Below are 24,161 nucleotides of genomic sequence, written 5' to 3'. Positions count from 1 at the left end.
AATATATCTATCTATGGAAAACGTATTAACATTATATTTAAAAAAAAAAAAAGGAAGAGAAAAAATCGCCAAAAATGATTAATTTATAACAATTACGCATGCGCGGTCCTCATACACAAAGTTATACATTGGCAAAATAAAAATCAACTTATAAGAGTACCGCCATGCGAAAAAGGGATATTGTATTCGTTTGAAACACTATAAATGACAAATAGAACATAATCCTTGTTGTTTTTTCTTTATATATATATATATATCGTTAACAATGACAATTACTGCCGTTCTTAATATTAAACATCTCTCTCTTTCTCTCTCTCTCTCTCTCTCTCTTTCTTTCTTTCTTTCTCTCTCTCTCTCTCTCTCTCTCTCTCTCTCTCTCTCTCTCTCTCTCTCTCTCTCTCTCTCTCTCTCTCTCTCTCTCTCTCTGATGCGTGCAATCATCATTCGTGGAATTATATTTCCAGCGAAGTATTATGTACAACGTATTTAATTATATGAACATTCGATTATTCGTACTATATATATATATATATATATATCCTAAGATAATTAAAGTTATAGTCTCACGTCCTTTCGTTTGAACGTGCACATATTTAAGAAAGTCAAATCGTAGAAAACTGATTTAAAATAAACTATATTTTTTTTCTTTTTTAGGAATGGAAAAGCACATTCGATTTTCTTGTTTTTTTTTCTCTCGTTATTAAGTATATATCCATCTCGACTGTGTCTTGAAGCAATCACGCTTTTCTCGCATACAGATATAGACAAGATGTAAGCAGACAACAATATTGACAAAACATACGTATTTTCGTTTTGAATAATCATTCCAATGTAATTATTATTATGTATAAGTTCAAGTCAGCCGATTCATTCTACTTTTCTTTTTATACGAATAAGGTATATTTTAATGAGAAAATCAGTTTGCACATTGTATCATTATAATCGATATAAGTAATAATTTTATACAATTCCCAGCGGCACCTGTGTTGTGTGTGTCACATAGATACATGCACAAATGATTCATTCCCATACACTACACTTTGCTCTCTTTTAAAGATTGTAAATAGCTAGTGTTAAAAAATAGCGCCTTAATATGCACACCACTTATATCATCTTCTTCCATTATATTTTTTCGGTACACTTTCCTAGGCTATAAGTTCTAAACTTTTTTTATGTATCTTTTTATTCACTTTTTTATGTATCTTTTTATTCACTTTTTTAATTTTTTTTTTCGTCCTACCGTGTTTGAACTGCTCTCTTCGTCTTCTTTCTTCTTTTTCTTCTTCTTACGATACGTTCTTTATTTGCAAAGATATAAATTATTAATTCTGTGTATGTGTACGTTCGTTTATAATAATAGGAAGAACCACAATACTCATATCATCAGACTTGATCATCTATCATCAGAGCTTCGTAATCTTCGAAATTTTCATCACTTAAAATTGACCCACTCGTATCTGGTTTTTTTTTCTTTAATTTGTTATCTAAATCTTGTGTAGCACTTTGGTTGCTTTTGCGGCATTTCTTTGTTTGTTTGGTGTAAATAGAAATATAACACAACTCGTACAGGTTTCTGATTTCGGTAATGAGATAACATATTTTCAGTTCCATTGTGAGTGATCGACATATTTCAGAAACACTTTGCGAGATATTGTAAAAAACACGTGAATATTTTCTCAGCTTATTTTTATTCATTTATTTTTATTCTTTATTTATTTCAACAATGAACCATTTCAATGAATTATATATAATCATTATCTTGCATAGATTTCAATGATTTGTCTTCTATATACATGTGTCATACAAACGGATCGAAATAGTAACGATGTTTGGATCTTACTCTATCAGCAATACATACATAAATAATATTAATTTATATTGTTATTAAAAATATAAAAATCTCTTTTAATCTTAAAAAGATTAATGCCTGATTCATTTTAATATCCAAACAAATAATAGATAACTAAATCATTTGGTAAAATTATTTAATAATAAAAGAAAGTGATTCTTTTTAATAGTAAAATTAGTTATTAAATCATAAATTTATATTTAAACACAATATTTTGAATTTTTATAATAATAACGATTATTTGAGATTTTTCATTTTATTAATTAGTTATCTCTAAAATGTTTAGCTCTGAAAAGAACTTTGGACTATTGAAAAGATTTAATAAGATTTAATAAAAAGACTACTGTACTAAAAAGATTTAAAAAATTTTCGCGTTGCAAATTATGAGGATTAATAGTGCAATTCTTTTTTTTTATTTTTTATTATTTTTTATTTTTTTTTATTTTTTTTTTATTTTTTTATTATTTTTTTTATTTAAATAGAAAATGCTGAAAAACGATTGAGTGTAATTGTGCGCGAGTATATATAAAATATATATATAGTCTAGATTTTCATGGTACAATATCAAAGCCAGAAAATAAAAGATTGTCAAATACAAACGGATACATAATGACTATATTTGAAATACGCTATACATAATGAAGATAAAGATTAATTATTAATTATGATACAGAGATAAATGCAAGATAATTAATATATATAATTCATTGAAATGGTTTAAAGTTTAAATAAGGCAAAAAAAAATAAATAAATAAAAATAAACTGGAAAAATACTATCGCGTTTTCCTAATCAATTAATTGAATAATTGACGATGATTATTTGAAATCTCTCGCGTTATTTGATTTTTTGTGAAAATTAGTTTAGATAAGACCGTTATTTCAAATAACTATCAAAATAACAGTTATTTGAAGAACTTGTATTATCTGTAAATAATTGTTTATTTATCTTTTATTCGAATAAAAAGTGCCCAGCTCGTATTCCTTCTAAAACGATGCACCGTCAAAAGGTATCGGAGTTCACATTGCTTGGGCCGTCTTCGACACTGGAACTGTCCTCGGCTTCTTGTAAAGAAATGAAGAACGCCGTCAGCGTCATGATAGCTACACTATGGCCTTCATGTTCTGCCGGATCTTCACCTTTTTGCCATGCCAAGAATGCATCAGAGGAAATAATATTGTCCCCTGACAATTTGTTTATTATGTTCCTTAGTATACCTATTAAACATAGAACATTATTATTGATTACTTGTGTTTTTTTTAATATTACAAGATACTTTACGATTATAACAACAAAACTAAACTTACCACATGGAAACTCGAGTTTCGTCATATATGCTTGAATAGCATAAAGACATTGCAATTCTAGTACTTCATCGGTATCGACGAATCGATGAATTAATAATTGCAAATCGCTGAATATGTGTTCATTTAACTTCCACATTTCATTAAACGGTACTACAAAAATAATATATTAGTTATAAAAATGAAGAAATCAAATAACTTTTTTTGTAATAGTCGTTAGATATTAAAATTTTAACAATATATACCTATGGACGTTTCTAAAATGGCAGTCATCAATATCCTTATGAATTTAGGATCTTTAACTCTACTACCAACATTTTCCTGTAATAAATAAAAAAATACATGTTAATTTTTCTATGTCATAAACACAAACTTCATATCCCAAACAGGATATATTTTGCAATCTTATAAAAATATTTACCGTTATCCAACTACTTATTTCATCAAAAGTATTCTCTTCCATAAGCCTTTTAAGTTGTTCGTGAATCTGTTGTAAACTAAGCTCATCACTGCTAGAGCTTTTGGCACTATTATAATCTCCAATTAGGAATTCTAAGTGCTACAAGAAATAATAATAACAAAAAAAAAAAAATAATAATAATAATAATAATAAGTGAAAATAATATTCGTATTTAGGATAAATTATAAGAAAATAATAAATGAAGTTGCAATGGAAAATCTTACATATTCCTTAGCAATCTTCTCAATGTTCTCTCTTTCCGGGTCGATAATATCATTCAATGCAAGTCTGCTTTGGTCCCATTTATCTGCAATCCATTTGGATCCTTTTTCTTGGGATAATTTCGCTAGTAACTCTCCGAGAAGTTTTCCTGCACCACCTTGACTTTTTAAACTTATAAATATACTGCCCATTTCAGATAATGGCATTACTTCGTCTTTTATTGGATGAGCTGAAAAGAAGAATAAATATCCAAGATGATAACAGAATATATTTTACCATATTAATGAATTTTAATTCCATTAAAATTCAGGCCTGTTGAGCTATAAAATTCCGCATGGTATATCCTATGATATTATATGAGGTCATCATAAAAATTTTTACATAAATCAGATGTTATGTTCATATACTGTGAAATAACAACACTAATAAATAAAGACATAGTTTGATGAGGAATAATACTTACTTAATATTTCTGCAAGGTAAGTCCAAATCTTCGGAATATCAATGATTAAATCATCTATGAATTCTAGAACTTCGCTGAACCTACGAAATAATCACATTTGTAAATTTTTGAATGCTTACAGATAGGTATTGGGTCTAAATAAGGTATAAATTTCAGTATCCTTTTGGCTATAAAAATAACATCAAGATAGAAGGCATCTTTTCTCGAAATGAATATCATCACTTTTATTCATTTGAATATGGAAAGAAAGAAGAAAATATTTAGAACACAAATAGTCGTAATACTCACCCTGCTTTCAAATGTTGTAAGGGTAAAATATTTCGTGTAATCAATTGTGACATAAGTCGTGAAACTCGTTCTCGTTCAGCGGGAGATTTTTCAAGAACAAAGTTAATTGACTCACGCACGAACTTTGTAAACGTAGTATTATCAAAAATCTGGCTTACATCAGAGATAGCATTCTGTAAAAATACACAATAAAATAGAATATTAATACTTGCTTGTGATTATGAACAAATAAAATTGAACATAATCAAATGTATTAAAATGTTATAATAATCTGTCCTCTCTTTAATATGCATAGTAACGAAATTATAATAAAGTAAATTTACATTGTTATTATGATGGATTAAAGAGAAGGTATTGCATAATATAGCACACCAATGACTCAAGCATCTCCTAAGATAAAAAAGAGATGGATCTAAGGGGTATGCATAGTTGGAGCGTTAAGAAATGAAGAAAAATATCATATAAGCCGATGATTATCACAGTGTGAAGTTTAAGTCATATTTTTCGTCTTGATTAATATTTATTTGAATGATTTAAAAATGGTTTTTATTTTCTTTGTATTTTTTTATAATAACAAAAAGCATAGAAAAAGTATATTTTTTCTTCAAAAATAATTCTTTTATGTAATTTAAAAATGTTAAGAATAGCATATAACAAAATATAATTTTTAATATCTCAAATAACTTAGACCGTTTTTATAATCACTGACTCATAATCACATAGAAGTAATAAAATATTGTTCTTAAGCGATTGAATACGAACTTACCTCTAAAATGTGTTCTCTTAAATAATCCTTCAGTGTAGAATTAAACGCTTTCGTAAACGCTTCTTCTGACAACGGAGCCTTCAGTCCACTAGACACAGATTGTGATGTAGACTTCAGAGACTGTGTTGGCATCGACACATTTTGAGTTTGAGAATTATCTAACAATGAGCTCTCTCTACTTGACGATGCACCGCTGGTTAATTGATGGCTACCGTTTCGAGAACTCCTACCGTCTATAATAAATATATAAACGATTAAAATAACTGTTTTTTAATTATATTTATAATTAATCGTTTTATATATAAACTCAGTATCCTTTTGGCTATAAGTATTAACACCAAATCTCATATAGATTTTTCTAAAAAAAATAAATTTCTCATCATATTAAATAATAAGTATAAATAAGTCAGATTCAAAAACGTATGCTAACATTTTAGCTTTATAATAATTCTCATTATAATAATCAAAAACATATTTATATTAAAAAATATATAAATATCAAAAACATCTATAACAATTTTTGGACACATACCGTAAGGGGATTTGTAGTCACGTCCATAATCCCTAGGTCCAGTTGATCTCGATCTAATATATACATAAAAAAAGAAAATATTCTGAATATGATTGAACAATAAACTTTCAAAATATATATTTAGAAATAATACAATTTCAGAATAAATTTTAAAATCATATAAAGAGTAGAAGATTCAGAAACTCTAGTCTGTTATGAGGGATCATCACATTCTACATATTAATAAACAAAAATAAAATATGAAAAAGAAATATATAATATATACATATATATATATATATATACCCAGAAAGTTGAAGTGGTGGCATTCTCCTATCCTGTTCTATGGCAGTAATATTTTCGAGACATGCGAATTTATTAGAATTTATTGTCTTAGCGTTATTTGCGGAAGTTTTCCACATATACACGTTCCTACTACCCAATATTAAATCATCCACAGGAGTCTAAAAAAAATATTATTCATTCGAAAATTCTACCTCTTATTGACTTAATATTACAGTAAACTTTATTTTGATGTATCCCTCACTTACAGTTTTCTGCCTTAATTTTGCTGTTTCAACAGAATAGGTTTGTCTTGTTCTACCTACAGGTTGACTCCATCCACCTTCATCTGCAGGCCCAAATCCTCCTATAATATAAGATTGTAAAGACCTAATGTTCATTTAAAATTACATTATATTATTGTATCATTCCAATTACCAATATCAGGATATAACATACATATTCATTCATTTTTATACCAGAAACTCTAGTCCAGACAAAAATATTTATACCATAATACCGGTTTTATTGCTAATCACTATATTTTTTATTACATTTTATTAAAATCTAACATCACAAATTAAATGTATTCAAACTTACGATTTCTTTTTCTATCAGCATTGCGGTCATCTTTTCTAGATGTGTTCAATGGTGCATTAGTAAGTTGAGTATCCAGTCTTTCGGATTCAACTTCTTTTTGAATTTGATCTATCGTTTTTGGATTACTATCGTCTCTCCTTGGAATCCATTTATTAGCTCTCAAATCTATAACATCTTGTAGCATAAAACGAATTCTAGAGCTTATTTTACCATGTCCACGACGTCCAACAATATCTTGCATCTTGCTAAAATACTCTTGCATTTCCTATTGAAATAATTATTTGAAAAAATTATATATGTATATGTAGATATATTTTTTTCTCATGAAATTAATTTGTAATCGCGAAGAGAAAAAGTATCCACTCACATCATATTTCCCCTTGGATTCTAAATCTTTTCCAATGGTTGTTAATAGCTTACATAAACACTCAAGACTATCTTCATCATTTTGATCTAATAAATGATTTATACAACGATGCATAATGCCCGTTGTTAACATTCCTTGCTTATAAAGTTCACCGATAAATCTACAAACGAATAGAAACGGATGAGAAAATATTTTTTAAAATTCCTAATTATATAATAATTTTACTCATTATGATTATAAATGACTTACCGAATATTTCCTACAGATTTGATACGTATCCTACGTTCCTCCTCTTCAAGCTGTAACTGCAAATCCTTTTTCTTTTCCTAAAAAAAAAGGGGGAAAAAATGCAAATATAAAATAAAATTCAGATTTAAAAAATCAAGATATATTAGGGATATTTTTGTTAAATTAAACAATATGTTTATTAACGTACAGGATCGTTACATTCTTCTATTTCTTTAGTTTTACTTGCTCTCGAAACTTCATCAATTGGATTCTTCTCAAATTCTTTTTGGCATCGACTGATAATCAGTTTCCTAAAAGTAACAGAACTTTCTGCTTGCTTTCCTGCACTTTTATCACCGCCAGATGCCTCCATTAAAGCAAGTTCCTTACACATTAATGCGTATGCAACTGAAAAGCTAGGTTCATCGACAGCCTGAAAATAAATAAATAAATAAATAAATAAATAAATAATTCCTATCTGTTTTACTAATGCTTAATAATAATTCATTATATTATATTACGTATAATTGAAATATTACCTTCTCAAAAACTAAGTTGATTACACCTTGAAATCTTTCTTGTGTATCAATTGTTAATGACCTAACTTGGTCAATTAAAGTATTAAATTTCTGTGGGGTAAGTTTATTTAGAACACTACGAACACGCTTATACAATGCTTCTGTTTTAGCATCTTCCTCGCTTAAATCAAGTTGCTTCATTCTAGTAGGACGCCATGCATTCTCTGTCTCTCTCAATTTTACATCTTCTCTAAGAGATAGAGAGACATGAATAACATTTGGTTTAGTTGGCTTTGATTTCCCTGAAGGATGACTTTTTCGATTTGTAGGTGGCTACATATAAGAAAACAATTTTTATTTTAACTAAACAAATCATTGAATATATTATATAACATAATACATATTTGTCCACTCAGTAAATGAAAATTTTTCATCAGACTTATTCAGATCACTACTTTCATTCTTTAATAATTCATCATTATTATTTCTATATTGTTGCATTTGTAATATTTATTATTCTTATTACTTACCACACCACGTGCAAGTCCTGATTTCACAAATACAGGGAATAACGATTCTGGCCTGCTTATACTTGTGTCTTTAAATGATCTGAAATCCATTGTACTGCGAATCTATAAAGAAAAAATACGTAACATAGGAATACATGATTTTAACAATAATATACGAAAATAGTATTATAATCATGACTATTTTTACCTTTGTATTATCTTTTAAAACGACTTCTAAATCTGGTAGATTGTTTGGCTTAATTTTACTATTTGGGTCATCTTGAAGTCGTATTAAAAATTCACGATCATAAACTTTTTTACCACTCTTATTTATCGGACTCCATTGATCGTCCTTATATGTATATTTTAGTGGTATAGAACTTTTTGATACAGCAATGTCTGTTGTTGGAGATTGAGGTTCACTCTGTTCGTTTGATTTTTCCATTGTTAGCACAGATGGAATCTTTTCTTCGCTAGATGCTTGAAACGCAGAAATTTTCGTATTTTCTTCGTTCTTCTGCGCTATTATTGTTTCTAAATCAACATCCTCCTTAACAATTGCATGATCAACAACATCATTATTAGGAACTGACTTCATTTGGGCACTACTACACGTATTTTGAGATTTTAGAATTTGTGAATTATCTTCTATCTTTGAAGATATTTCTTTAGTTATCTCTTTTTCACTTTTTAACTTCTCAATAATAGGAGTTTGAACAGGATCATTTTCCTTAACTATATCCGGAATCACATGTTTCTCCACTTTGGGATGGACAGCAGTTGCTGCTTCTTTTTCCTTAAAAGACTCGTAGTAGTGAGAGTTAAAAGACTCATCTTTTTCTTTAATTTCTTTTGTCATTTCTCTAGTAGATTGTTCCTTGTTATCTTTTATCGGTATAGTTTCTTTATTATCTATTTGTTTCACTTCTGGTTTATTAATTGGAACTGTATTGACAAATGCATCCATATCTGTGCCTTCTTTTTCAGCTCCTTTTCGATTAAGCTCGCGAGGTTTGAGCTTATTTTTGCTCTTTTGCTTTTGCATTGCTTTACCTTAAAATAAAAAAGATACAGAAACATTTTATTAAATCATGATTTTCTTTTACATGGACATAGAAAAAGATTTGCTACAATAAGACATCATTTTCATTGTCATTAGAAAACTGTTACTTATTGCAACAGCAGCACCATTGAGAAGTGGTGCACAGGCTGCGGTAGAAAAGTGAGTATTCCGGCCAACAGCCAAAGATAATTATAGACACAGAGCAGAGTACACTACATAGCTTGACTTTCTACACTTGGACTTATCTTTATTTAAATGTGTTTCAATCATTAACAAAATAGTTCATGATATATTCATTATGAATTTCCTCATTAATTTTGCAACATTATTTTATTTCTTTACTCAAAATGATTAATATCACGAATCAATTCACCGTTTCAAAATAAATATGAACACAATGGTATAATAATACATTACTATTTCTTAAACTACATATTTTATTCATTTTTAACTTTAATTTTCTTTCCACAGCACATAGAGACATTCCAGTAAAGGACATATTTTTAAATGACAAACTTAGAAAGAAAATAGAACAAGATAAAGAAGTATAAAGACAATTAATCAGTTCCTTAGTTTTTTTTTTTTTTTTTTTTTTTTTTTTATAAAATGCCAAAAAAAGTACACTCGCATGCAAGATGGTTCAATGTACCATGATCCCTGGAACCACGTCGATTGCGACTTCTTGATCTCGAGCCACTGCTCGCTCGAGTTCTGCTACTCATTTTTCTTGCTTTCTTTTTTCTTTTTTTACAATTACCACAATCCAAACAATTTGATTATAATTATTCTTATTCGCGCGTCATTATAACGACAGTATAAAATTGTTATTTTTCATTCAATCTAATTAAACATATCATGTATATTATAAATATTACATTGTGTCACGATATTAAATCCACGGCACAAAACTCAAGTTTCACTCCTCTCACTTCTTAGAGACAAGAACACCGATTTAAAACTTATTTATAAACCGAAGATCGAGCCAAAAACGGTAGTACACGACTTCACGATTTCCGTAAGAACGTTGCAGGAAAATAAAAGATTCATTTCGCTATATAAAAAAATATACTATGAGAAACAAAGACAAAGTATAGGAAATACGTTAGACTATACACAAAATTTTCCTAACTATCACTACTGGATATATATATATATATGTAAGCATATAGATATACATATATATACATAGATATATGTATATATCACGTTGAATCGAAATGATTTGATAGCTTTACGTTATTATAAAATCCCTCTTGTATGATAATCGTTTAAAAAACTAAGAAGAATCCTTGTCAGAATGTTAGCACGAAACTAAAGAACACTTTGGAAAACACTTGGAAGGTATCCCCGTACGGCTTTCACGCATCTATTTTAACCTGTGAACTGGCGCACACCACAGCGCGCGACATAGGATTTCTTAAATTAGTTCTGTTCGCCGGTCGTATGACTGAGCAAGCGCACTAAGGACTATTTTACACATGTAATCTAACCTACGCGTAGCATAATTCTGAAGGATCTATGTGATTCATAGAATAATGATGAAGATTATATAAATGATGATTGTCATTCTGCTTCTTTTTATTGCAACGAAAATTATGTCATTCTATTTCGATCATTTTTCAACAATTTTAACTTTCTATAAATCCATATAACTTCACCCTGTTAACCGGAGAAGAATTGAAACAGAAAATTGTTATTTATTCATTTTATCAGAAGAAAAATTAAATCTTCGTCACGAGTTAACTCATCATCTCTAAGTTCAGCAGGTTAAAGTCATAACTACTTAATAAAATTTTATTTCATTTTATTGACAGAAACTTAACACACTGTTAATCAGTCACGAGTATACTTGTGTTTGCACATACGTAAAAATGTAATTATTAAATGTAATATTATGTAATAAAAATTGAGTTATAGAAATTTAATAAGCCAGCTTTTGTTACGAACTATATCACCAATTATAATGAACAAAGAATATTATACTGTGTATATCGAGTGTACTAAAAAAAACCGATTAGTAACAAATTGCGAATAATTCATTGATTTATTTAAAACGCATAATACAACAGAGAATACGATTATGGTTCCTGGTAGCGCAAGCATCGATCACGAAGTGCCAGTTAATTCGATGCATGAAAGTAAGTTGAGTAAGATTTTATAAAAGCAGGTCGAGGTAGCTATCTTAAAAGAGCATTGCAATGAACGTACACGCATGAGATAGAATTTTTTTCTTTTTTGTTTACTACTACCTATCTCTTATTTTTCCGCAGAATTAGATAGAACGAACAAAACGATTAGCCTGACATTTCTAATATCTAAGATTTAACCGTACGGTAAAGAAAAATCAGACCTTTGATTTATCGATTTAACTTTTCTAATATTTTTTCAAATATTTATATACGATTTATTTATCTTTTCTCCTTGTAATATAACTGTACATAAACTGATATATATATATATAAAATATATAAATTATATATATTATATATATAATATATATATAAAAGTTATTTATGAAAGAACAAAAATGAAATATAATAATAAAAAAAAAAAAAGAATAGAAAATGTTTTTAGAATGATATTTCTAAGTAACGAATATAAAAATGGATCATGGATCACAAAGGCAACATTTCCAATGAACTATGTAAATCTTTTATGCGATTAGAGAAGTTTCAAGGTTACCGCCGAAAGACAAAGTATTTTTTGCACAGACACGATGCGTGCTCTTGTGAAACGGCTTTAACGGAGGTCCTCTAACCGTAGCCACGCGTATGCGTGACTCGATATACGTTCCCGGCCATGACCCCATGCGTTCTAAAGACCGTTCACGGCGCATGCGATTTTCTTACAAGAGAACGACGGACGGAGAAAACGTCTGGAAATAAATTCGAAGTAACCATTGACAACAACAAATTTTATTCACGATTATTCATAATTTTTCTTATTTTTGATACGTCAAACGAAAAAAAATGAAAAGAAAAAAAAAAAGAAAAAAGATCTAAAAAGAATCTAGAAAGATTCACACGTACATTTTTTTGGAATACAATTACGAATAAAAAAATGATTTATACAAAAAAAATTAGTATCTTGAGAAAGTATACATTTTAATTTAAAAAAATCTATTATCTATCATAATAATTCTTTATTTATTCTACTATTCAAAATAGAAACTATAGTCAAAAAAAAAAAAAAAAAAAAAAAACGATTAAACCATTATCATTCCAATCAAACCCATGAGATCGAACGGCCATGTTGTTTTAATTGCGCTCGTGATCTCGTATATAAACAATTTATAATCAAAAATTTTTCAACATGATTTTTCTGTAATCTATTCGATAACACCATTAAACATAACGATCTTTTTTCTTTTGTATAATCCTTTATAATGAGCATATGTTTCGCTAACCATCTACCGTCACACTGTACTTTCGAGTAAAAGGCATGGCGAGAACAAAATGTCGGGTCCACGTTGTCGATGCGACATTTTTGGTTAGGTTTGATCGTACAAATAATATATTAAAGGAACATGTGCCTAGTAACCGAAGAAATATATTTTAATATAAACAGATGTATACGTATATGCACATTCACAGTAAATTATAGGTGTGTATATATATGTACATACATTTCGAGTAAAGACGGAAATTTGCCTGGTTGTTCTGTCGTCATTGATGTCGTCACATCCGCTTTGAATTACTTCGTATTAAAAAGTACGATGAATGCGACACGTGTTAAGTACAATAAACGCACTTTTCTCTCTCCAAGGATTAAAAGAAAGGATTGAAAGATTTGTTCAAATTCGTATAAATATACATAAAAGGAATAAAAAATAAAATAATAAAAAACAAAGAATATAAGAAAAAAATGTGAGAAGCGTGTAAAGGGCGCTAGTCGGTAATTAAATTAAAGAACACAAAAAATTAAAAAAATATGTACAATTGTTAAATTTCTTAATACATAGAAGTACGTAAAGACCAGTTCCAAATTTAAGTAGAAATCCGTTCAAAAGCTTGCTAAGAAAAAAGAACTTGGAAAATATTACGGGTTAAAAATGAAAAATGAGTATATGTATAAACGAGCAAATGGACGGACAAATGGATACAGGAGGACAAGGAGAAGGAAAAAAAGGAAGAGGAAACAGGAGAACGAGACGAAACGTACCCGACTGGTACAGCACGTGCCGGCTACTGGAAGAACTCGATGCCTGCTCGAAGAGCAAATCACCAACGTCTCCCTCCAGCGACCGAACGTAGCAACACTCTACCTATCGGCCATATTCGGGAAGTTCCGCGCGTTCTCGTAATTCGTCGTCAACCAGTTTCGCAGCGACCAACCAGTCTAGTCTTTCTCGCATCTCTTTGTGTCGCGTTGTATTAACAGATTTTAAATTACTAGTTTTCTTACGAAAACGTGTGCGCGGGAAATCCTATGTATAATATTTCAAGAGAAATAATTCCTTGAGACATTTCCAAATCAAAAGAAACAAAAATGATCAATAAATATATCGAACACTACTCGTAATATGTTTGCTAATGACTTTTTGTATTTTAAATTATTATCATTTACCATATTAACAATGGTTGTCCTTTTTATGTATTTTTTAATTAGCAAAAATGTAAAATTTATTTAAATTTAATCGATTCGAACTAGAATATACTAATGTTTCTTGCATTATTTATTTGAAAAAAATTTCTGAAAATGTATGAAATAATGTTAAAAACTCACCTTTCTTTTTGTTTCCCATTTTGATTAAAATAGAACCACCACTATATTTAATACTAATATGGAAATCAAGTTTTTATACGAAAAACTTTTGTTTAATTATGAAAAATGCAATACGATAATACATTCCAAAGAGATTTTACAATGAAATATACGAGAGACAAATAAAACATTTTTTGATGATTAACCAACCATACGGTTGACGAAGAATCATGTGTATACTTTCGCCATTGTATTTATACTACGCGACGCACACGAACAAAAAAACATGATTCTTTTAATTAGAATATTCACTATGTCACGACGAACATATTTTCAGACATTAAACGTAATATCAATACTCATCATTAAAAAAAAAATCTTTTTTCTCGATAAAAGTAAATATAAATTGTTATTCGTACATTAAATTCTTATGAAAATTTCTAAAATATTCATTGTTAGGCGAAATAACACGATGCAGCACAAGTTGAAGAACGTTCTCTTTCTATTAATGTCGACGCAGTTCACTACCCCTTCGAACTGTACACGCGACCGGTATCAAAGAACTAAAGACGGGCGCATGATTTTTAGGTTAAGTTCATTGAATTTTCCTCTCACATATTTCAAAAACTTACAAGTCATTAATCCATATCACACCCGCTTCTACTATCTATTCACCTTCTCTAAACGAACATATTTTCTCTCTATATCTCTCTAAATATTCTTTACATTTTTTCTACTTCTCTCTTTCCTTCCCGTTCGATTCCACTTTCACTCTTCTACCTTGCAATACGACGACAACGACGACCACGGACATCTACATAATTCACTTGAGGGAACTACCTTGCCAACAGAGGGCGAGTAGTTGATACGCTTGGCACAGCGCACAACGCCGAATCCGCAAAATCTTTTAGTACAAAGCCCGTTCACATTGAAATGATAGAGAGAATTTGGAGCCATAGACCAAACTAATTCCACGTTAAATTTCACGAAAATTACTTTTATATTATTCGAAAATACAACAACCTACTTCGAAATTTAAATAACGAAAAAATGATATTATATCTACTGCAATAATAAATATGCTGTCGTGTTTGTTATATGAATGGTGTATGTTGTATGCCATATTGATCCATTCGTAAACGATCTTCACAAACATAATTATTAATATTGATGTATTTTTGATAGCAATTTTGGAATAGTCTCTACTGCTGATAATAATTACTAAATATATGATTATTAATTATATAAATTAAAGAAATGATGAAAAATGATCAAGTTAAAAATAAAAACTCACCATCATTTTGTTTATGTTGTAAAAGTTCGTTCCTGGCAACCACAATAGGCTCCTGCTCAGTTTTATCTCCACTAGCATCACCATTCGTTTTTTGATGATGATGATGATGATGATGATGATCAGGTTGATTATGTGCTGGTGCTGGAGTCGCACCTCTAGAACTAACGCTTTTCTCTCTCTTTTTATCCTTTTGCTCCCTGGTATTTGAAGACAGCTGTTCGGTGATAGGGTTACTAGATTGGCCATGGTGCGATTGAGATTTCCTCCTTGGTGGAGAATTCGACGACGTTGTTTTGCTCGAAAGATTGGAAAATGGTTCTCTCACAATAGTAGGATTAACACTGGGTGGAGTAGAGGACGATTTGCTGATCTCTGGTACAGTTACATTCGGAGCAGAATGTTGTTGTAATTGATGTGTTGGCGGTGGTAGTTGTTGCTGGTGGTGGTGGTGGTGTTGTTGTTGTTGTTGTTGTTGTTGCTGCTGCTGATGGTGGTGATGATGTTGTTGTTGATGATGTTGCGGCGGCGCCGATGGTGTCTGAACATTAACCGAGGAAGGACTCGTGGTATTCTTTGTTTCTTGTTCGACTACGGGCGTAGCGGTAGCAGTAGCCAACGTAGTGACAGGCTGTATAGGAATAGTATCAACATTGATTACGGCTACAGTTTCCTCGCTGCTGCTTACAGTCTTTTTCTCTCCTCTAGGATGAAATTCTTTTGCGAGAAGTTGCAATGGTTTAGATTCCACTGCCGATTTAATCGCGCAAGAAGGAGAGGAAATGGAAGTAGACGAGGAAACAATAGCCAAAGGCGTAGAGGATGAAACGGATGAGGGTGCGGCCGATGGCGCTGGACATGGTGCCGACGAAGTAGGAATTATTTCAATTTGAGTAACGTTATTAGACGTATCTAACGATTGACTACACAACGCGTGCACCTTGCTTATATTTTGCGTCGGTGTGGCCAAACCGTTGTTGTTGTTGCACTGACTGTTTATATCGTTAGAATTTGTTTGAATATTCGATAAACTTGGTGTCGTGATTTGTGACACGAAAGTTGTTTCTGGCGCGGTAACGGCCGGCACCGGTGAGCCGGAATCCGAACTCTCGGTTGCGGCTTTAGCAACACGTGCCGCAAAATCGGCCACCACCTCTGCACCGCTACTATTCTGTAACAATCACCAAATCTGCGTGATAGACGGCTGAGACGTAGTACGCGCTAAAAATTATGCAATAGACAACCAAAAACTCTTCCCAAACTCAAATCATACTGTTACCACTTGAACAGAAATCACCGACAAAAGAAACAAATAAACGTGCAAGATATTATTCTACGTCTTCTACCTTTCTGCCATGTTTATATGCAATCAATTAAATAAAATATACGTGCGGAATATAAAGAAACAGTAAAAGCTTTTTGTTTTATTATTTTACTCTACTGAATTCTGTCCAAATTTTATTCATAATCATTGATATTTTAATCCTCACTATTGAAAATTCATTACTTTTCCATATGCAAATTCATTAGGCAAAAAAATAACGTAAATTTGTAAGAATTTTAGAGATCAAATCATGGCTCGGGTATAAACGTAAATATAACACGAGCAATTGGCTAAAAAATCATTATTCTTTATTAAGATTTCATGATAATTAATACAGAAAATTCACTTTGTTTCTTTAGCCAATTACTTATGGTAAGTAATTGAAATATAAACGCACCTGTAATTGAGGTGTTTCACGATTACTAGATTCTGTACTTTCGACAGTTGCATCATCGTCATAGATTTCATGGCTAATATTTTTACCCGTACTAGGATTAACGATATCTGTTATGGCCTTTTCTCCTCTTGGCCTTCTGGATCTAATTGAACTACTTGCTCCTGTTGCACCTCCGCCATTATAACCCGAGTACACATCTGAAAAAAGATAAAAATTAACACATCTTATTAATTTATAAATTTCCTACATATATTTATTTTAATGCAATTTCGCTGATATTTTTTATTTAACTTCCGATTTATTTTTCATGATACTATAATGCACAATTATAAATTACTATATGTATAATACATTAATTATATTCTTATATATGAACAATGTGATTTCGAATAATCGTAACAACAAAAAACGTAATATTATAATTTTGTTATACTATAAGAATGAACAATATTACTAATTTAAGTAAACGAATTGAGTAATATATTTAAGTTAATTTTTTGTCTTAAGTAGATATATAAAAAAAGCGTATGTATATAACACAATACTAACAGATTTTCAAAAGATCATTTTAGGAATTAGTGAACCATAAACAACTATACAAATTAAGTAAACAAATTTATATATTTTTATTGTGACATGATCACTTAATCTCAAATTACTCAAAATATAAGGACTAAGTAAAAAGTACTATGATGTATTCGAATATTTAACTCTTTGCGATTAATGTCCAGAATAATCCTTTTGTTAGGAATATCACAATAAGTCAACATATTCTTGACAAAGCACTTTTACTGTTTACTGTTGTTTAGGAAGTGTATTCTACACAGTTTATCTTATTGCACTATATATACACATTCTTATAAACGAAATATAAATGAAATCTAACTTTTAGATCAAGAATCCACAATAGTATGATTTCCTAAGAAATTACACATATGTTACCTATTTTACAAATAAAAAAAAATTCCAATCAACAGGATATCTATGATAAAAAATACTACTAATGTAAAAAGTTAACGTTAATAATTGCATTGTCCTTTACAGGCTTTAAATATAATAATTTATACTCTTAAACAGGTAACAGCATTGTTCTTATGTGCTTGAAATATAATTATGTATATTTCATTCGTTGTATGTACGAAATAATTTTGAAAAATATATTTTATATATCGGTAACGTATTATAAAAGTTTACCATTATATAGTCCATATAGTCCGTATATTCCACTCACAACAAACATCGTTCGCAAATAATTTAACGTTCAAACACTTTTAAATTCAATCACAAACGGAACAAGACGTCTTCTCTTACCACTAGCTTCTAACGAACTGACAAAATTTCAAGATACTCTCACCAAGTTATATTTGAATTACTCATATTCTACCTGACTGCAGGTATATTTTTTGACCGTACCTTTACAATCGCAACCCTAAAATAACTTTCCTATTGTTAAAACCATAATAAACCAACTTTCTAGTATTTTATGTTCAAGGGTATATATCATTAGTAATATAGTACATTTACTAGAGTTTAAAAATCAAATGTTTCCAAAATTTTTCGTTCAATTTAATGACATTTTATGACATTCGATGTTTACATAATTTTATTACCTTCTTAATTTTCTGTTTTATTTAATTTTGTGAACTTCTATGAAAAATTTCAAAACTGAATTTCAATGTCATATTTAAACTTTATATGTATTTTTTTTAGGTTACACAAATATACACACCCCTTTTTCTGTTTATTTTCTTAAATAAACGTACCTATTTGGGGTAGAGGCTGAGGTTGTTGCGTAGGTTGTTGAAGAGTACCTTGTGGTACCATTGTAGCTCCTTGGGCACCACCTAGCGCTCCTCCAACATGTTGAGCCCCACCACTAACAGCGGTTGCGCTTGACCTATTTAAACTCAATGGTGCAGTGGGCGATGTATAAAAAACTGTAATAAAAGGTAAATAGATCATTATTGATATCTTTAAATTTACACTAATGATAATATTTTGTAATACTTACAGCCAGGTTGAGGTGTTGGACCAGGCTGGTATGGATAAATATTTTGTGTTAAAAGGGCATGCGGTTGATATGGAGGATAAAAAGATTGATTTTGAGCTTGATGTCGTTGAGGTGCACTGGAAAACTGTAACAATACGTTAAACAATTATTAATTTAATTTGCTTATTATAAATCTGATATAAATTCTTTAAATGATCATACATAACACAAAATATAATTCAAGTTACTTTCTTATTAAAAAAATAATAAATAGTAGTTCATATTTACTTGAATAAGCTGATTATTCATATGATATACAGATTGTTGATGAGGGCCAGTTGGAATTCCAGCAACATGACTAGGGACAAATACTGTCCCTGGTTGACCTGTCAAGCCAGTCGTATACATGACAGGTGGTTGCCCGCCACCTCCACCTACCCCTGGCATGCCTACTACTTGATTTCCACTACCCCCTTGCCCACCTCTATGATTTAGATTTCTTGGTTGCTGTGGCCTCGGAGCAGCTGGATAATAACTCTAAAAAATATATTCAATTTACTGTGATGTATTGATGTTTAATTGATGATCTATATATTTTTAATCAACTTTCAATATAAATTATACATGTGCTTGTAGATGTGGTTGTTTTCCCATTTCCTGAGGTGAGGGAGTATGAACTGGAGGTGTCGTTGTTGGTGCCGGACCTTGGTTCTGCTGAGTTTGTACACCGGGTGCTTGTGCTTGTGGAGGAGCTTGACCACCAGCTGGACCTCCTGGTGGTATACCTGCTGTAGATTGTCCTATCGTTGGTATGCCACCAAGTGGTGGAGGTCCTCTACCCCCGGGTACACCTACACTCCCCCCTCCCCCGCCCACCTGCCCCCCTGGCTGGGCGCCGTAGTTTTGAGTTGGAACATGAAATTCTGATCCTAGAACAAAACAAATATATATTTTTTATAAAAGTAGTTTTATATACGAAAAGTCAAAAAGAAATATGTCACAGAAATATTGATATATTCTTCCATATGGAATTTTTATTTTACTATTCCTTTCATTACTATTAATAATTCAAACTTATATTAAAAGATTTAAATCATACTTCGACATTTCAAAGAATGACATGTAAAAAGTGTTATTTAAAAAAAAAAAATGTCATTTTCAACCAGCATAAATCACGCTCCTAGTGTCAATCCAATAAAAAATATCACATTGATGCACAGCATTTCACAAAAATTGGAAGGAAGCATTGCAGAAAAATCATCTAATACATCGGGTCTAATCATCTAAACTCATCTAATTCTTCTTTCATGTCACGAATGATGATAATACAAAGGTGATAGAAGATGACCGTATGGAAATGTGAAGAAGTTTCGAATTAACGATGAAGAATAGAAGAAAAAGAAAACTGAGGAAAAAAGAAATAAAAATATCAAAAGAGCATACAAAGTTTAAAACCCAATTTGCCACGAAAAACCATCGATTTCAGAAATTGCGTCCACATGAACGAGCTATCATCATTCTGCGATGACGATGTAAAACGAATTTTTCCGATGAACGAGCTCTCGCCATATTCCGTGCATACGCAACAACTAGACTTGCTAGACACTACACACACCGCGATACTTGATTGTATATTGCGCAACATGGCTTCAAGGTTGTAAGCCACGAAGTGGTTTCACGTTTGACGATTAAACTGTGCTTGAAGAGAAGGAAGAACAGAAGAAACTAAGTATTGTAAAACGATTGAAAAACGTGTTGATTTTAGGCGCATGACAAAATTTACCTCAAAGATTTTCCACGTACATAAAATATGGTAATATTACTCTCCTGTCGATAATTTGTTCATACTAATACTAATACCAACAACAATAATAATAATAATAATAATAATAATAATAATAATAATAATAATAACAAAAATAAATAATAAGAAAAAAAAAAATACAATTAACTTCCCACTTTCATTCTTTTTCGCAGGAGCATTGTCGTTAATATCCGATTACATGGACGAAGCAGAAACTCTTACTAATTTCAACGTCTGTATTTTGTTCTACCAACGAGAGAGTAACACATGTAAAATGTTTTATAGCATATTTTTTCAACGAATGAATGTGTGTGTGTGGAAAAATTAAGGGAAAAAAAGAAAAAAGAAAACTACAATGATTATGTATCTTTCACTTCTCGAGGCACCTGTCGCTGAAGTAATAAATCTAGTTACTTGTGAAAGCAATTATGCTAGGTAACATTTCTGGATACGTCAACTTCAACGTCACCGTCATCGTCATCGTCGTGTTTTCCTAGACTTAGTTTGTCATTGTTCACGAGGATACTGTACGTTATGTCGCGTCAATCACGTTAATAACAAAGAAGACAGACGAACGAAATAATAAACGCAAAAGGAAAATGTGATTGCGAAAAAAATTAGGGCCAGATATTTTTTATGAAAAATCTTTGGATAATAAAATAAGAAAAAGCTGGCATATAAATTTTGTCAAAAATTATTTTGCTCGAAAGCAATATATACGTCCATAAAGAAAAGGAGGAAAAAAAAATTGATAAGATTTCATGCAGATATAGAATAGAAACGATAGAAAGATTAGCAGACGTTTTTGATAACTTGTCTTTCTCTTTTTCTTATTTTCTCACCGTCTATGCTCCTCTTCGAAGCGTTTCACCTTTTTTTTTTTTTTTTTTTTTTTTTTTTTTTTTTTTTTTTGATTGTATCACTTCGAAACAACGTGGCAGATAACTTTTATAAATCGTCTTTTTTAAGAACGCACGCTTACACGAGACGATGGTAGTGTAGCACGTACGCGAGGGAAGGAACAACCAGACAGACCTCAGTGACGGCCATCTTTCTTTGCACATGTGGGCAGGAACCGGAGCGGTGCTGCTATCTGTAGTTCCATGAATGCATTGATTGCCCGCGAAAGGGGGGCGAGGCCGCAAAAGACTTCGCTGAGAGAACATCAGGGGCGTAACTATCCAAGACCATTCTCTATTTTTTCACCGCCAAAAATACCAAAAACAAACGCTTTTTCTCTTACGACCTACCTCAAAAATAAAAGGAAATAAAAGATACTATATGATATTAATAATATCAAATGTAAAAAGAACTATTGGAATTTAAGCAAAACATCGTTTGTTACAATATATGAACAAAAAATATGAAACAGAAGAAATAAAAAATATCTTCGAATGATTCTCATGAAAAAAATGAAAATAAAAAAGAAATAAAAAAATGTTTGATAACCTTTAAAAGATTAACGAAGAAATGTGATATCCTCTTATTAAAAATTGCTAAAGTTCTTTGACTCATACTAAATACACCGTGTGTATACATTCTTATGTGACTTCGCACTTTTTGAAGAATCACTTTCTCTCTCCCCACTTCTCTATCACTTCTTTCATTTCATTATCGGTTTATTTATAGACAATCACGAGATAAATAAAATATTCTTATACGAAAGGAAAAACATAATTAATCGTAGGTAAACGTTATGCTAATTCCAAAAAGTCACATGGTTTGTAGACGTCCACGTGATATCGACCGTAAAACCGTATAAATGCATCTCCTTAGTCATCTAATTGGATATTGTTGGTTAAATTAATCTTCGACATTGTTGTCATTCTTGTTTGCTTCTTCTGTCGTTTTATGTTAGACGTTTGACAAACGAAAAAAATATCTGATACGATTATTTTTATAATTGGACAATGTTGCTATGAAGATAATGTTGTCCTCTATTTGATATTTTATGTAAAATAGTACAATACGTTTAATTCTCTCTCCCCCCTCCCTTCCTACACACACACACACGCGCGCGCGTGTGTGTGTATGTATGTATGTATGTATGTAAAACAATTAAATTATTACAAAACGGATATTCATTTTATCCTTGGAATCCATTTAAAGTTAGACAACTCGGTCGACTCGTTTTATCTTGCTCGAGATCTCTCTAGGAAGAGAAGTTTGTGATGCTTCGAAAGTATGTCAAATGTTTGACCGGAAGACAAGGACAGTGTATACTTTTCTCTCTTGCTGACCGTAGACTTTAAGCGAACAATTTCAAGCTCTTTAAAATATAATTCATGTGATTATGTTTATTTATATACAATTTAATAATGAGACATCTACAAATTATAAAAGTTGAATCGAAAGATGTTTACTGTTAATACAAATTTTTGCAAACTATATACTCTATTATGAACGACATGGAAGCGATATCAAATGTGATTTATTTCTTTCTATAAGTTAAATTTGAAATTAATCCTCTCATCGTACGTTAGGATTCTTATCGTACGATTTACCGAGATAAGTATTCAACAATGAACAATGAACAATGAACGACGAAAGAGGGTTGGTCGTTGTTCTGACGAGACGTATCATGCAAAAGGGAAAGGATTGAATGCACCTTCACGATGGCACAAGGCGAAAAGCATTTTATCGATTGACCTATATTTCGAATTGTTTCAAGCTCCGCATGAGGGCGCTTAAAACCTCTGACATATATACGGAACTTCTAAGATATATCGATATTAAAATGAACTTCATAAGTTCTTAAAAGGAAAAAAATAAATAAATAAAAATAAAAAGAAAGAAAAAGATTTTTCGAAAGAAGGATAAACAGATATTATCTCATTGTAAAACAAACTAGAGGCATGATGTTAAATACGAAAGCCGTTCACTTAAGACGCAATTCCAATTTTGTAAAATTCATATTTTCCATTTCTATTAATATATTCTAGAAATATATAGATGAATACAATGATCTGAACAAATGAAAGTGATGATCCATGATTCGAGTATAGAAGATCAAGTTATTACGAATCTGATCTAACAATGTGACTAAACATTAGTGCCAAACTTACACTGGCCTCTTGAATTATTATTGTATAAATGAACAAATGAAAATGTTTCGTCTGAAGCGATACTTTTCCCTTTATTACATAGTAGCAGTTTGATTTGAGCAAACGGTTAAATTTGAAAGAACCTATGACGACTGACTCCTCTACGTAAAAAAACGTCA

General features: G+C 30.7%; 1 protein-coding gene, 1 long non-coding RNA gene and 1 other non-coding gene across 5 annotated transcripts in view; 1 reads left to right on the top strand and 2 right to left on the bottom strand.

Moving 5' to 3' along the window:
• Window positions 1–617: 617 nt before the first annotated feature.
• Eif4g (eukaryotic translation initiation factor 4 gamma) overlaps window positions 618–24,161 on the bottom strand; it is a 26,443-nt gene continuing 2,899 nt past the window's right edge. The window contains exons 3-26 of the mRNA XM_035888144.2: window positions 19,759–20,063; window positions 19,423–19,671; window positions 19,156–19,279; window positions 18,908–19,081; window positions 17,145–17,341; window positions 15,427–16,594; window positions 8,574–9,418; window positions 8,387–8,488; window positions 7,878–8,189; window positions 7,547–7,771; window positions 7,360–7,436; window positions 7,111–7,270; window positions 6,744–7,008; window positions 6,413–6,510; window positions 6,168–6,325; window positions 5,883–5,935; window positions 5,351–5,583; window positions 4,585–4,757; window positions 4,297–4,376; window positions 3,836–4,062; window positions 3,573–3,710; window positions 3,397–3,472; window positions 3,155–3,304; window positions 618–3,064 (exon numbers count right to left, since the gene is read on the bottom strand). Coding sequence (XP_035744037.2) covers window positions 2,850–3,064; window positions 3,155–3,304; window positions 3,397–3,472; window positions 3,573–3,710; window positions 3,836–4,062; window positions 4,297–4,376; window positions 4,585–4,757; window positions 5,351–5,583; window positions 5,883–5,935; window positions 6,168–6,325; window positions 6,413–6,510; window positions 6,744–7,008; window positions 7,111–7,270; window positions 7,360–7,436; window positions 7,547–7,771; window positions 7,878–8,189; window positions 8,387–8,488; window positions 8,574–9,418; window positions 15,427–16,594; window positions 17,145–17,341; window positions 18,908–19,081; window positions 19,156–19,279; window positions 19,423–19,671; window positions 19,759–20,063 — 5,804 coding nt within the window. The 3' untranslated portion in view covers window positions 618–2,849. The remainder of the gene's footprint in view (window positions 3,065–3,154; window positions 3,305–3,396; window positions 3,473–3,572; window positions 3,711–3,835; window positions 4,063–4,296; window positions 4,377–4,584; window positions 4,758–5,350; window positions 5,584–5,882; window positions 5,936–6,167; window positions 6,326–6,412; window positions 6,511–6,743; window positions 7,009–7,110; window positions 7,271–7,359; window positions 7,437–7,546; window positions 7,772–7,877; window positions 8,190–8,386; window positions 8,489–8,573; window positions 9,419–15,426; window positions 16,595–17,144; window positions 17,342–18,907; window positions 19,082–19,155; window positions 19,280–19,422; window positions 19,672–19,758; window positions 20,064–24,161) is intronic.
• Window positions 4,855–5,010, bottom strand: LOC146873184 (small nucleolar RNA SNORA53). Its single transcript, XR_014981896.1, has one exon. It is a non-coding gene; the product is annotated as a small nucleolar RNA SNORA53 (small nucleolar RNA).
• Window positions 20,535–22,926, top strand: LOC118451507 (uncharacterized). Of its 3 annotated transcripts, none has more exons than XR_014983835.1 (3): window positions 20,545–20,947; window positions 21,112–21,373; window positions 21,908–22,926. It is a non-coding gene; the product is annotated as an uncharacterized LOC118451507 (long non-coding RNA). The 3 variants fall into 3 exon arrangements; XR_014983836.1 differs by having other exon boundaries at window positions 20,559–20,947; window positions 21,112–21,207; XR_004841112.2 differs by lacking the exon at window positions 21,908–22,926 and having other exon boundaries at window positions 20,535–20,947; window positions 21,112–21,288.

This window comes from Vespa mandarinia, chromosome 2 (genome assembly GCF_050613455.1).
Source record: "Vespa mandarinia isolate Hongniang chromosome 2, ASM5061345v1, whole genome shotgun sequence".
In the NCBI taxonomy this organism is placed as follows: Eukaryota; Metazoa; Arthropoda; class Insecta; order Hymenoptera; family Vespidae; genus Vespa; species Vespa mandarinia.
This window is presented reverse-complemented; position numbering and strand designations above follow the sequence as displayed.